The sequence below is a fragment of the Musa acuminata genome, chromosome BXJ1-3 (genome assembly GCF_036884655.1).
Source record: "Musa acuminata AAA Group cultivar baxijiao chromosome BXJ1-3, Cavendish_Baxijiao_AAA, whole genome shotgun sequence".
NCBI lineage: Eukaryota > Viridiplantae > Streptophyta > Magnoliopsida > Zingiberales > Musaceae > Musa > Musa acuminata.
The window spans coordinates 41,002,795-41,017,706 of record NC_088329.1 but is presented as its reverse complement, the minus strand read 5'-3'; the positions used below and the strand labels follow the sequence as shown (position 1 = coordinate 41,017,706).

The 14,912-nt window shown below is 37.0% G+C and overlaps 2 protein-coding genes across 5 annotated transcripts; one reads left to right on the top strand and one right to left on the bottom strand.

The window, feature by feature from the left end:
• Positions 1-259: 259 nt before the first annotated feature.
• LOC135631027 (uncharacterized) lies at positions 260-5,940 on the top strand. Of its 3 annotated transcripts, none has more exons than XM_065138399.1 (6): positions 260-541; positions 645-750; positions 884-1,037; positions 2,930-4,622; positions 4,883-5,258; positions 5,360-5,940. In XM_065138399.1, exons 4-6 carry the CDS (start codon positions 2,933-2,935, stop codon positions 5,682-5,684), a joined length of 2,391 nt encoding a protein of 796 aa, XP_064994471.1. In that variant the 5' UTR covers positions 260-541; positions 645-750; positions 884-1,037; positions 2,930-2,932; the 3' UTR covers positions 5,685-5,940. The 3 variants fall into 3 exon arrangements, with proteins under 3 accessions (XP_064994471.1, XP_064994478.1, XP_064994486.1); XM_065138406.1 differs by having other exon boundaries at positions 618-750; XM_065138414.1 differs by lacking the exon at positions 884-1,037.
• A 490-nt stretch (positions 5,941-6,430) lies between these two features.
• LOC103979550 (calmodulin-binding protein 60 A) lies at positions 6,431-14,798 on the bottom strand. 2 transcript variants are annotated; one of them, XM_009395724.3, is made up of 10 exons: positions 14,665-14,798; positions 14,512-14,578; positions 13,683-13,735; positions 12,484-12,965; positions 10,913-11,073; positions 10,605-10,823; positions 8,930-9,089; positions 8,703-8,857; positions 7,196-7,301; positions 6,431-7,108 (listed from the first exon to the last, which is right to left on the bottom strand). In XM_009395724.3, the coding sequence occupies exons 1-10, from the start codon at positions 14,760-14,762 to the stop codon at positions 6,780-6,782; spliced, it is 1,830 nt and encodes a 609-aa protein (XP_009393999.2). In that variant the 5' UTR covers positions 14,763-14,798; the 3' UTR covers positions 6,431-6,779. The 2 variants fall into 2 exon arrangements, with proteins under 2 accessions (XP_009393999.2, XP_064994462.1); XM_065138390.1 differs by having other exon boundaries at positions 12,484-12,941.
• Between the last annotated feature and the right edge of the window lie 114 nt (positions 14,799-14,912).

Sequence of the window (14,912 nt, the reverse complement as noted above, 5' to 3'; positions counted from 1 at the left end):
ATTGTGTGGTGCATTAAAAATACGAGCACGAAGAGATTACTGATACGACAAAGCGAAACCAAATCACACGACTCTCGTGAAGTTGTTGACCCCTCCGCGGATCTTGAGCTTGGGTCCGACTTGGGCAACGGATCGGATCAAGTCGCGACTGCAAAACCCGCAATTGGGTTCGGATCATGCATGAGATCCGACCCGTGGTCTGATCCGTCAACTCCCCGTTTCCCATCCACGGCCACTGTTCTCGAATCGAATCCGTATCCCATGTCCCAGCGAAGGGGACGAACGAGGAGAGCGAGAAGCGAAACGAAGGCGGAGCTCGGAGGGAGAGAAAGGTGATGAAGGATCTCTAATGGCGCTCGTCGTGATTCTTACCGTAACGTCCCTCCAAAGCCCCCAAATCGCCTCTTCCGACTCTTTCCAAGCGTCACCTCCGATCTCCCCCCTTTTCTCGCCCTCGGGAGGGGAAACCCTATGTTTCCCCGTGGTCGGCCCCTCGTTTCTCTTTTAATTCACTAGCGTGAGCTGCTCCCGCGAAGCCCAGGTAGCTTCCTGTTCCACGGCCTCCTTGTGATCGAATCTGTTTCCTTGGAATAACGGCGATTCATTTCTATTCCCAGGCTTAGCAATTCGTTGGTTTACTGCAGGAATTATGCTCTAACTGTGTCATATTCTCAAGGGGCGGTAATCTTTCTATCATATCAGGAGTGGGATTCACGGCAGAGAGGGCGCGAAGCTTAGCTTGCATTAAAGGTGCGATTGTTATCTTCATTATATTTTTTTTGCTTCTTTTCCCCATGTTTTCGGCCTCTGCTTTCTTGTTTCGGTGTCTGTGCTTTGTATTACGTGCATACTGATGATTTTTTGGTCCTCTGGTAAATTACAGGGGTTTCGTGCTTATCTATTTTGACCTTCTTCTTCGTTTACTAGTTCCTCTAGTTCTGTTGACAAAACTTGAAACCATTCCCGGGTTTTCCTGATCGCATAAGAGGAATATCACCAAATTTTGGTTTCCTAGCTGGGGAACCAAACTGGAGAAGGTAAAAGATATTATTTTTCTCATCGCCTTTGTTAACCGATCAAATCGTGCAGCTTTTTGTATGGATTAGAAATGCTACTTGATCTTTTTGAGAGGAAGTCTTTTTATGCCATGTGAACAGTCACACTGCTTGAGATACGAAAGAAGCATGACAAGTTGTAAAAGCATAAAACAGCTCTGGTTGAAGTCTTGGTAGTTCCAGTTATATCCCATTGGTTCTCATGCATTTCTGTGGTCCTTCTCCTCAATCCTATTTATAGTGGTTCAAAGTTGAAACTAGATATTGGTTCCAACATTTCTTCCCATAGTTGACTTTTCCTCTTATCTAACTTTCCCAGAAATGCTTTTAAGAGTATTGTATCTGTATCTGGGGCTATTTCTAAGTTGATAATTTCTAATAGGTTTTTACATAATCAGTTGCCAGTTATATATATTACATGTGCTAATATAGGCTAAATTGATGCTGGTATTATATTACTCTTTTATAAGTGGATTTCAGAGGCAAACCAGTTTCCCTTTTTTTATGTTTGGTCATCAAGTAAAGGAATGAATTTGATGGCAATTCTGTTTACTTATTAACATCTTGCTCTTCCTTTAAGATCTCTTCCTACCAATTGAGACCAGCTTCACCTATGGGTATGCCTTTACGTGGGTAACCTATATATACTGGAATATGAATCCTGTAATGCTGTTGTGGATAAAGTCATTCTGGAGAGTTTTCCTTTGTTTAGCTTAGCATTAGCTAGAATAGATAAGGAACTAGTCCCTTCTTGTCTAGGAGCTATAGTAGTCAGTTTGCTTCGGAAAAGTTCCAGCTCTAGTTAGCTTGTAGTGTTCTCCAACTTCAAGGAGACAACATGTAATTTATTTCAGCACTAGTATTTACCTGTTGTTAATAAGTTTGGTCAGTTTGAAAAGACATGAGGTTGAGAAATCCTTAATATTTTGAAGTACTGTGTACTGGAACCAATCTTAGTAATCTACAGGTGACAAAAGAGCCACTCTCAGTCCTTGCTTATTGTAGATATCAACTTAAACTGAGTGAATTGACCGGCTTTGACTTTGACATTGTGGAAAACCCAAGAGCTTTAGGAACTGTTGACAAAGTTTTGAGTAATTTGTGCACTAAGAGCAAAGACTAAAGCTGGTCTAATAATTTGGGGTCTACTTATGTACACATTGTTATCTTATTGTACTTATCCTTTGAGTTTTCCTAGAATGTTCGATTTTATAGGAAAAGTAAATGGAGCAGATGCTCCAACACTGTAGGTTGGGCCAGCCACTAGCCAGGCATAAGCATGTGACTATATGTTTGGAATTAATAAAATTTTCATTTTCTTTTCAAATCTGTGGTAACTCTTTCTGTGTCCTACATATCAGTTATGGACTATGATACAAGTCAAATTATATTAGATCAGAGTAACAAGTGTGTTTTTGTTTCTTTAGACCAAATGTATGTCAAGGATATTGGCAAGACTCTCTCTCTCTCTCTCTCTCTCTCTCTCTCTCTCTATATATATATATATATATATATATATATATATATATATATATATATATATATATATATATATATATATATATATATATATATATATATATATATATATATATATATATATATATGTTTATTTATATTAATGATAATCAATCTAGCATACCATGTTTGTCATCCAAAATTTGATCATCATGATTATTACATTAAGTGATAAGTGTTTTTGCTTTTTTAATTAGGTTAAATTAAGGTAGTTTATTGATATATCTCATATTCGCTGTTCCTGCAAAATGATGTGATGGTTTTGAATTGACCAGTCAGACTAAAGTTGAATCACTAGAGAATATTTTTCTTACCGATGTCTGTTGTGATTTTGACACCTATTATATTTCTTTCAGGAGATGTCTACTAGCTCTCCTTATGATGAAGAGCATACGGGCACCAATGATGGTGGAATGGAGTTCCCAGCCATTGGGGATGGACACTTTGTCTTCGAGGATAAAAATTTGGTTTTTCATGAAGATGATCAAGTTCAACAGGAACTTGAGGTACAGTTGGGTGAGGATGGTCAATCTAATGTTAGTGCGACTGTGTTATGGAAACATGTTGTTAAGGGAAAAAAATGTGGAAATGCTCATGGTGGTTCTCATGTTTTTAAGTGTAAATACTGCCACAAAATATATCATGGAACCTACACACGTGTTTATGCACATTTGATGGGCCATAAAAAAGGAGAAAGCAAGGGAATTGGATATTGTTCTGTTGTAAAAGCAGACAAAAATCTACAAATGCAGATAAAGAGAGAAGTTGAGCAAGTTGAGAGTACACCAAACGTTGTTCCTCTGAAGAAGTCAAAGCTCAATGCATGTTCAGTGGCAACGTCACAAGGGCCTTCTTTAGCCTTATCCTATGTAAGTCCTTTTGAGCAGGATTACTCAACACAGGACAGAGATGATGTTGATTCTAAGGTAGTACGCTGTTTGTGTGCTAATGGCATCCCTTTCAATGTTCTGCGATCACCATATTGGGAAGAAATGGTATTGGCAATTAGTAAAGAATTGGGATATAAAAGCCCATCATATGAGAAAGCAAATACTATCTTTTTAGAAAATGAACGAAATAAGATTGACAGAGAATTGGATGACTTCAAGCAGAAGTGGCCCCTTTATGGGATTTCAATTGTTTCAAATGGTTGGAGTGACATCAAAAATCAACCTTTGATAAACATATTGGCTTCAAACCAGTTTGGATCCATGTTTTTACATGCCCTTGACTTTGTAGTAGTTGAGAAGTCTCAGAAAAGAATTTCTGATTATATGGTAGAAACAATTGAAAAGGTGGGACCATGTAATGTTGTTCAGTTGATCACAGACAATTCTATTGATTGCAGAGCTGCAAGCGAAGAAGTGGCAAAAGTGTATCCTTACATATTTTGGAATCCTTGCATGGTTCACACTTTATATTTGATACTGAAGGATATTATAAATGCTCTTCCTTGGCTTAAGCAGACATATAAAACTGCAAAAAGTATAGTCAAATATATCTTATATCATTCCCAAGCTGTAGATATTTTCCAAAGCTTTTCAAAATTAGAGTTGCTAAAAGTTACAGCCATAACATATGCTTCACACTATATCACTCTTTATCTTCTACTTGACATAAGAGAATCTCTGACAGCTGCTGTCTTGTCAGATCGATGGGAATTCTGGGCTACCTTTCCAAATATAGATGAGAAAATAAAACTTCATGGGAATGATGTGAAGGAAGCAGTCATGTCTGAGAACTTTTGGGTAGCAGTACAGTTGGCCTTATCTATAATCAGACCAATATACAAAATGATCAAATTTACTGATCAAGATGGTCCCATTATTGGTGAAGTATGTGATAGAATGGATAATATGTTGGGAGAAATTAGAGAAAATCTGAGAGGACGAGAGGATATGTATATGATTTTGGAAGAGAAGGTCTTCATTAGATGGAACAAGAGAAATGTTCCATTACAATGCTTGGCCTATGCTCTCACCCCAAAGTATTACGATGAAGAGTACCTTCAAATTCCTGCACCAGGAGGTAGGAAGAGATGCCCTCCAGGTAGGTTCTTTCTTCTACTTCTTTTCTTTCGTTTTCTAGTAAACATAAATTTATTAAGCTTCTTTTGTGTTTCCTTTTAGGATGCTTGGTTAGAAGCTTTGCAAAGGTTCTTTCTTCTCTTTCTTTTTTTTTTCTTTTGCAGTCAACATAATATATTCTGCTTTTTTTCATTTTCCAGTACAACATTTTCGTAGAATTCTTGCAATTTATGTGCAGCTTATGTTTTAAAAAAAGGATAATGTAGCGCTGTTTGTTTACAGATCAAGATGACGAGATATTTGATAGTGCTGTTGCTGCAATATGTAAAATGCACCCAAATGTTGATCATCAAGACATTGTTCGTGTGCAATTCCTGTCCTTTGTCGAAAAGAAGGGGAAGTTCTCCTCTCCAGTAGCCAAGAGAGATGCCAGAAATCCCAAAATCAATGTTTTGCAGTGGTGGAAGTTTCATGGAGGTGATACAAAAGAGCTAAGAGATGTGGCCTTTAAAGTTCTTTCACAATCAATCAGCTCTTTGTCTGTTGACAGACCATGGAGTACTTATAGCTACATCCGTGGTGCAAAAAGACATGAACTTAATTCACATCGTGCTGACGATCTGGCATATGTACATTCTAACTTGAGATTGTTGTCCAGGTTGACTCTCTGCTTTTTTTTCTCAGCTATCAGATTTATTATCATGATCTAGATATACCTTTTTTTCTCCGCAACTCACCTCTTGGCATATGCTCATTTAGGTTTAGTTCAAGTTATAAATATGGCCCTCACAGGAAATGGGATGTAAACCCTGAACTTCCTCTAGTGGATGAATCTGCTTTACAATGGGAGGATTTATGCTTCATGGGTCTTGATGACGATGATGCATTGTTGAAACAAGCTTCTCACTCTAGTATTCCAATACAAGAGCTTTTGAGGATCATCGAGGATGTTCCTTCCAGCAACAATCAAAATGGTGAACAAAGTCAAATAACCAGTTCTGTTCGTACAGGTGGAGTGAGAGGAGGCCAAGCTGGCATTACCAGTAGGATTGATCCAAAGGGGAAAACAAAAAAATTCTTGTGACTATAACAGCTTTGTGTTGTTTTCTCTTTCTAACTGTTCTCAAATGTCAGAATTAGAGGTTATGAAAGTTTCTGCTTCGGATCTTACAACTAATGAAGATTTCTAGTTCTTTCCTAGATAGAATGTAAAGGTCACCACACCACATGTAGATGGTGATCTTCCTAGGTTTATTGTGAATCATAGTATATTACCCATCATGAAATTAGTCCTGTAAATTGTAAGATGCTAATTCAGCTCAGTTAAAATGTTTTGTGCATGGATTGTTTGTGCACCTGAATCATTTGTAACTGTTTCAGTAATATTTGATGTATCTTTAATATGTTTTCCCTCTATCACCTGAAGATCCAAGAAGTTCTTTTTCCAGAATCCTTGGATTATGTTGAATTCCTCAGATGATTTTGTTGGAACAAGAACCACATTGCCACGGTATAGATGCTACTGGGTTAGTGATAGGTTTTTTAGCCTTGCAAATAAGAAAGAAATGAACATGCAATAGTGTCTGCCTCATGCAACTATTAAGTGATCAAACTTCTTACAATCATAAACTCGGAACATCGATTAGCTAAGAAGGCTTCCCAATAAAATGGACAGCACAAATTGCAGAGAACAATGAGGTATAATGCATATCCTTGTTACATAATGACCATTACTATTGGACTTCAAATCCAGGTGATTTGGCACAAAACATGTCAAGGTCAACCACTGCTCAAGGAACAGAAGCCACAGGCAGGGACAAAGAAAACCTGTCATACATAAAAGGACAATAAACATTTACAAATATTTCAGGTTTTCCAAAACAATCACCTTATACACCAATTATATATAATCACATTTGTGTTCCACTTACAATGTCTTCCAACACTATATAATGATGGTCAATACAAGCCCTATGATTCAAATGGCACACACAATCTATCATACAATTGTTCTAGTTTACAGATTCTACAGATTGATTTTGACCTTAAACAATGGTTTGCCAGGCAAAGGATCCTCTACTAGCCCCATCCTTGTTGCCTCAGTGGGTTCTCAGCTGTCACCACTCCGAGTCAGATACATTGACCATTCAGTATTCTCAGATGCACAATTCCAGCTCTTTCAGCAGCGAGAAACCTGCTGATAGAGATTCCACACTTGAACCACGGCAATCAGCTTAACCCACTTGCGAATCGATGTTGCAACAAGTGTCATAGTTATATCAGGCTGCCAAGTTTCCATAATAAATTTGTCGATCTCATCCTCTCTCAGGCTTCTTTCCACCAATCTACTGGTACATGGTTCATTCTGAAATGTATGCTCATCGACATTATCACTTGAGTTGAACATGGTAGCTTGGAAGGAACCAGGGGCTTGAAATGATTGCATGCTCTGCTTAGCAGAAGTATCATGAAAAAACTGCTCGATGCCCACTTGAGTGACTAGTTCATCTGTCAAGCAATTCAACACTAGACTAGAATTAGTATGGGAGATCAAGGACATGAATTTTATTCCATCACATTACAAAATTCAGTTACCATTTTCCATCTGTATGCTTGACTCTGGAATCTGTATACCATTTGGTGTTGGTGGGCACATGGTGGAGTGGTTAACTAGCAAATTGATGATCTCAGTTGAAACAGGCTGCAGAAGAAAATAATGCAGTTCAAAACACAAAGTACAACTCTTTGTAAGCAAATAATAGATGTATGGGGAAAGAAAAGAGGATATTTCTGTATGGTGTTTTCCTCAGTTGCAAGAAGGTTCATTTTCGCCATACCAAAATAGAAACAAGAAGCATGAGCATAATACAAAGCAGAATCACAAAGTTGAGTAAGATCTTTCAACTGCAATCTTTTGTTCGGTTATGACTAGGTGCTAGCCAGACCAAAGCATGACCAAGATGCAAGACCTAGATAACTAGAACACATGGCTGAGTCACAATTCTAAGGAGGGATCTTTCTATCACAATATTGGTTTGTTGAAAACTAGGTATGCATTTACAAGGTAAAGAGGTCCTGTCTCTACACTTGATAAGGACACAGAAGCAAACCGTGACCTCCTGGGATAAGAAGCATATGTAGACTCGATGATGAAAAATATAGAACTAAGAATACTGATTGCCTAATTTAGACTAGCTGGTAACCCTGTGTCATATACAGCAATGCAACTTATAAGCTCATCTGAGGATCCTAATCATTCAGTAGCCCACTCAGCAACATACTATGCACCAGCCACTTTTCAACACTTTGTTACTGTCTCTTCAGAGATAACAGATTAAAAAAAAAACAGTTCATTACTACCTAGAAGCTTGACATTCAATATACTGCACTTCTTGAATCACTGATGGAAAATAATTCTACTGGCATAAACACGACCAATGATACAACCCATACCAAGACACCAGACCTACTGCATTAAGGAAATAGATGCTAATTTGTTTTAATATATAAACTAACTTACTCCTGTATTGTCATGCAGTTACATGTTTTAGAGTGGGAAAATTTAGGATTTCCTCTCCTGAGAAATTTATGCATTTCACCCCACAGATTTAAGATAATAGGCCAACAACTAAAGCCTCAGGTTTGACTGAAAATGTTTCTTCATGTCATATCATATCGCACTAAGTAAATTTCCTTGACTAGTTTCTTCTGCAATAAATGGAACATAATGCTTGAGAGTAGCAGAATAAGGATTGAATTGATTTATATGGATAGATGGGTCTATTATCATTAACTTGGTCTTAAGCATTTTGTATCACATGGTTATAGGCCCATCAAATTAATGAATTGGTTTTCCCAAGGAGATGCATCATGACAGACCAACATATGGAATCCAGAATTTGTGGGCATTAGTTGCTGGATGCAGCACCTTAACACCTCCACCATCATGTTCTGTGATCCCCACAAGTACAAGTTCAGTTCTCAGAATTTTAACTTAATGCCTGAAATAAATGACTCCCATGATATTTTACATGATCAAAATGTGTCCAAGCCATGAAGTGCTACAAACAAAAATAGAAGTACAAAGGAAAGTATCACTTACACAGGAATTTTCTGTTTCCTGAGAGCATGTAGATTTCTTTAAAGGATGAACACCATATTTAGAAAAAGTATCTACCAGTTGAGGTAAATGATTTGTAATCTCACCATATGGTGCAAAAGGTTCATTAAGTAAACCCACTTGTCCAAATGCATCATCTGTTCAAAATTACAAAAATATCAAAAGAAGATCAAAGCATGAAACTTTTTTGAGAGACAATGGTTAGGTACCTGAAAGACGTGGAACACGTGAGCCAAGTGAGCTTGATACTGTAACTAAGTGATCATATTCTTGAGAGAGGGGAACAGGAATGTTGTCAACCATCATGTGATCCGAGTTAAAGCTTTTCGTATCTTCAAAAGCAAGTCCTTTCCAGATCTCTACTAAAGCCTGCAAACCAAAAGGACATTGGCTCATGACATCTTACCACAATGGTACCATGAAATAGATAAACCCCGGTCATCAACTTTATACCTGTGACAAAATAACTATCTTAAGAGAAAACTTATGTTACAAATTGCATAAGATTTCACTTTATATCTTTTTGAACAAATTAGAATAAGCTAATAGTTATGCAAGAACTTTCTTTGGTAATGCTCAATATGAAGTACTCGCTTTCATGTAATACAAGTGTAACCACAAAACTTGAAGGAAAGAATTACAGCATGGTTTCTGCCTTTCTGGCTTATGCTCATTGAACTTGCTGCTTTCCTACTTGGAAATTAACTACCTAGACCAGCTTAAGAGAAAATTCATCCTAAATGCAAGAATACTAAGTCAACTGATGCCACAACATGCCATCAGCCAGAAGGAAACTATTCAGAGCACGAGTTAATTCAGATTCGGTAAAGTCCCTCAAAATTTCAACCTTTGGAAGTCATCCAACCAAAAACAAAGAACATGCTTGAAGGTGTGACGTTTGAACAGGTATCAATTACTAAAGGTTATTGAAGCAACAACCAATATTCACTTTACATTGTTTATAGTAACTCGTTCTAGGAATGGACTCTGTGAGACCTGTTTGTGCTCAAACTTGTGGTTGTTGTTTTCTTTCAAAAAGAGTAATATAAGCAAGCTGTTTTGACATTTAATCTTTTACCAAATAGCAATTTAATATTGTTGTTCTTGGAGCACATAAACACTTCCTGAAACCCTTTCACAAAAGAACTAGAATAATGCTAGATATGCACGAGAACAATTGTCGCTGTAAATTTACCTCTTATCTGACTGCCATCAATTGTTTTAATTGTAAAGCTAACTAACCCTATTCACTCTCTATGGTCCCCTATTGCGGATAAATCAATCCACATTCCCACCAAAACCCAGGAGCTAGGACGAGAGCAATACCATCAAAAGCTGGAGGAATTCTACTGATAGATGCAGAAGAAAGGGCAAAAGAAGGTTTGGTAGAGGTAGAGGAGAGGTGACAGAACATTCTGTGAAGCAAACAGAAAGGACTTGGAACCATACGATTATAAAGGAAAAGAGAGACGAAGAAATTAAACTTTGGGAATGACAAAGCAGCTACTTCAGTTTTCTCCCAAGAAACTGCATGCATAATTTCACCCAACAAGTGTTTTATCAATAAAAAGAAAGAATGGAGCAGCCACCTGCCCTCAGTAGTTGATCAAGACATTGTGCTAGCAAGATCATTCTATCTGGCCATTGTGTTTGAAGCTTGACCCAAACCCTGGACCACCCTGACAATTTGACAGGTCTAACCTACAGCAGGGATCATCTTACCTTATTACCTGTGCTTTAAAAAGGTCCACCACAATCTTCTTAAACCAAGTTATAAGATATATTGAATTATGAACATGCAAATGCAGAATAAGAAAAAACTAGCATTAGCAACAATAATCATCAATGAATATCTGGAGATATATCCTGAATTCTAATATGAACCTTCTGAGGTGCACTGAAGTTACTGATAGTGTGATAATGGCCATCCAGTTTTGCCCCAAGAAGCTCATACACCGAGTTGAAAATGAGAGTGACACTCTGTCCAACAACATTATAAGAATAAAGCTCTTTGCCTGGTGGACATTCCCTAGCATTTGCAACAATTGCTTCCCATGTCCTTTTTGCAATTCCTTTCTTGCTTGACTCTCCATTGCCAAGTAACTGAAGTTTGACAAGAGAAAAAAATATATTAATAAATGATCTTGTAATTGAACTTCTCAGGTAAAAAAGAACTGGCAGGTATTTGTTACTTTGCGCAGATTATCATGATCCATAGAAAGGGCTTGTAAAAATTGTTTCACACAATGTATTCCAGCATTCACAAGTCTTTTGTGAAAAGGACCATCTTTCCGTATTTTCTCCAGGTACCAGACTTCATCAGTCAATGATGGAGGATGATGCTTCTCGTTCACTGAAATTGAAGACAATAAAACACTGTAATATAAACCCTTGCTTACTTTGATCAATGTATGTTACCATGATGAGACACATAATTTGCTGCATTATCCCTTCAAAATTGTCACCTAAGATTATTAATAAAATAGAAATTCAGCCTATTTATGGATAACATTCTTTGAAGGCTGCAGGTTCCAATCATGTTAGTGTGAATGATGATTATGCAAACCTCAAATTCTGTATTCTAGTTACAAATTTCAAGGGTTGACAAACTATAAATCCTTATAAAGAACGTCAACTCTACAATACGCTGCAAACATCAACTGATATTTTTTTTAAACCCCTGATATGCAATATATCTTTGCAAGAAACTTGAAGGCCCTCCTAGCTACCTGAATGAGCTCCTATAACAATGATTGTCAAAAGTTTAAACTCATACCACGATGCACTAAAAAGCTCCCCTTTTCTTAAGTTATTCAAGTATACAGGTGTATATGCTCTATGATCACACTATTTTGCAACAAGAAAATATTTTTCACACAATGTTTATAAGAAAACACTTCAGAAGTAAAGGCATTTACTTGATAAATCATTCTTTTCTTAGCATAGATTTATATAACTTATTCCAGGTAAAGAATAAAAAAATACAAATATTGATGAGACCTTAACAATAAAATGTAAAACTGAACAGAATGCCCATGGTCTGGAGACCAAAGTTGAATATCATTTTAAAAACATCATTAAGTTCCTTGGGGAGTTCTTCTGTATATGACTATCAGTTTACATATTTTCAACCATGAATTCCTGTTCATTAATGCAAGCATATAGATGATGTTTTAATCTTGATGCTCCTGACTTTATCACCTTCTTCTTGCAGTAAGGCATGTTAAACTCCATCTACCCTCTTCTTCTTGCAGCAATCAGCCTTAATTTTTCTTTTTTTCTCTCATGGGTTGCTTGATGATCTTTTCTGAATGGCTTTCTTCTGTGGGTTTTGGATGTTCCTAGTACATCTTTTGATAAGATTGTTATAATTAGAGACCTACAACCACATTCTTAAGAAAGCATAGCAATTTCAGCAAGAATCAATGTAAGTAATATATTATACATGCTAGTTTCGATAAACTGCAGTCTTGCAAGAAGTAAGGCTGTTTGCTCAGTCTAATTCAATTTTCCATGAATACTTGAGAAACTAGATTTTGCTACTAAGAACGCAACAAAAATTACCTTAGATAGCATTCTCATAATGATTTATGTTGATCTCTGGTGTCTTAAATCAAGTTCAATTAACATAATGCTTCCTTCTTTATGGTGCATTTTGGTATCTACAAGTTTCTAGTTTAATTGCAAAATCACATGCACTTGTCTCCATAATAGTCAAGCGATAATTAAAGAAGTGAAAAAGGTTAACAAAATGTGGACTTACACTGTCCACGACGATCCTTTACCCGGAGAGGTTCACTTATTCCTTCTTGAGCTCCTTCAGCTTTATAAAGTCTCACAGCTAGCCTAAACTTCTGACTTCTAGTCCAAATGGAGTTATCACTAAAAGAGACATTATCAAGATAACCAACACCATTGGTCAGCTGAATAACCAGTTTTCCCATAAGCAGTGGTCCTTTACCCTCTCTTGCAACAACAATATGATTGTTGAATTCATCTTTAGTCCATCTTTTTTGTCCATCACAATAAAAATCACCATGGAGAGCAAGAACCTCAACCATCACTGAAGACCAGCGACCAGAAGTGACCCTTTTTCCTGTGGTAGTATCAATTATTGATATCTGGACAAGATTTTGGTCCTTTGTCATTATTGGCTTTAATGTGTAAAAATTCTCAGGCAAGCCATTCTGGAATTGCAGCTGGTATAACTCAGCATCCGAACTGAGCAAATGACAATATCTTTTACTGGCCCATTTATAACATGCAGACATCAGACACTCAAATGCTACTAAATGCAACAGATAAATTACTGAAATGCTCATGTAAGATGATATATGTCAAGTTAATAAAGTTCTAACAGTATACTTGCCTATGTTTAAGCACCAAACACTACAAGTTATTATGGACAGGGAAACATGACAAGATATGGAAAAAGTAGGACATGACATAACATGGAAAAAGACAATTTTGTGTCTAGGATAAATTTTGTATGGTTAAAACATACGAGTGTCATATATGTATCTCAAAGCAGAACAATTATTCATATAAACAACAATAATTTCTTAAAGTACTTTAAATGCATACCCAAAAAATTAGAAAATATTGTAGGCCAAATGACTAAAATACATACATATGTTGTGTTCAACATGTGTTGAGGACTTATATAGATGATATTATTGTTCTATATGTACCACGAATTAATATAAATAAGAATGGAATATACAGATGTCCTAATATATTTAAGTGTATTCAGCAATTGTTGTAAAGTATATAACAGGCACAAAGAGCAACATAGCCACAATACAAACATGACAAGCATTTTTGAACTGGTCATGCTTCGCAAGTAATGACAAAAATCGAGTTGTTCTATACATCCAAGCCCATGAGGAACACATAAAAGAACTATTGCAAGGTACTTTGGATGCAGAACACTGAATACAAAATTAAGACAAAAAAATTTACCTGGGAACTGGCAGTGACCAATTAACAAGCGACTTCCTTATTTCATCTTGCACCTATTCATGCAGAATGACAAATTATGAGAAGCCAATTATAGTGTAACTATGATGATAGACACAACATGCTTAACAAAAGTACAAGTTAATTGCAACCGATGTGTATCTCCAGAGAAATAAGCTAAAATTTTCTTACTACCAGCTATTATGCTCTTTGGTCCTATTTAAGACAAAGCATTAATTATGGGACAAGTAACCAACAACTTAACATAATAATATAATTTACTAAAAATTATCCCAGGGATGGTCAAACCGTCCAAGTAATGCCAACAAAAATACGTCATCTAAGGCTTTCTCACTGAGTATGATTGCAGGTGGGTTTTAAAGAAGATTGCCTACATTTGGTAGAAAGATTGGAAGCCCAAATACCAATATCCATACTGTACACTTTACACCCAAGAAAAGAAATTGTCGATGGAAGAAGCAAATCCGCCACTAGTTTTGTTAATCTCCAGGAAACAAACTATTGGTTAAATATTTCGTCACAGACAAAATAGATTACCTCCTCAACCTTCCAAAAGACTTTGCGAATTGGGCGTGTAAGAAAGACGACTATGTGCGATAAATCATGACAACTATGTAAGAGTAGGAGAAAAAAGAAATCAAAATCAAAGGCGATAATGAAAACGATTTTAACTTATACCTCCAAAAGAAAGATTAAAACAACAACAAAAACACAAAGGATCAGATGTTAAACCCTCCACGACGAGATCAAATGCGAACTTTTCTCATTTCTAGTAATCCTACATAGACTCAGATCAAGACAAGCCCTTTACCGCTCTGCGAACAACCGACTCCAGTCTCGTCAAGAAACGCTTCATGTGCTGCTCGCCCATGACCTCTCTGGAACCAAAAAGAAGACGCAAAAGATAAGAAGAAGAAGAAGAAAAGCCTCGGGTCGAAAACGAAACCTTGTGTTGCCCGCTTACAGGATTAGGGGCCGCCATCGCTTTATTGTCCGAGATCCCTCCCCGCCCTCCCGCTCCTCCTCCCCCGGGGCAAGCAGAGGCCGCTTCTTGGTCGCCATGAGAGCTCGCAAGAGGGAATGTCGACGAGCGGCGGATCGCTCGGCTTTTATATAGAACCTCGGAGGGAAACAACCATGGAAACTTCACATCATCCATTTAAGTCTTCGCTCTGGTCTTATAATATATATATATAATCTCATGTAACGCCT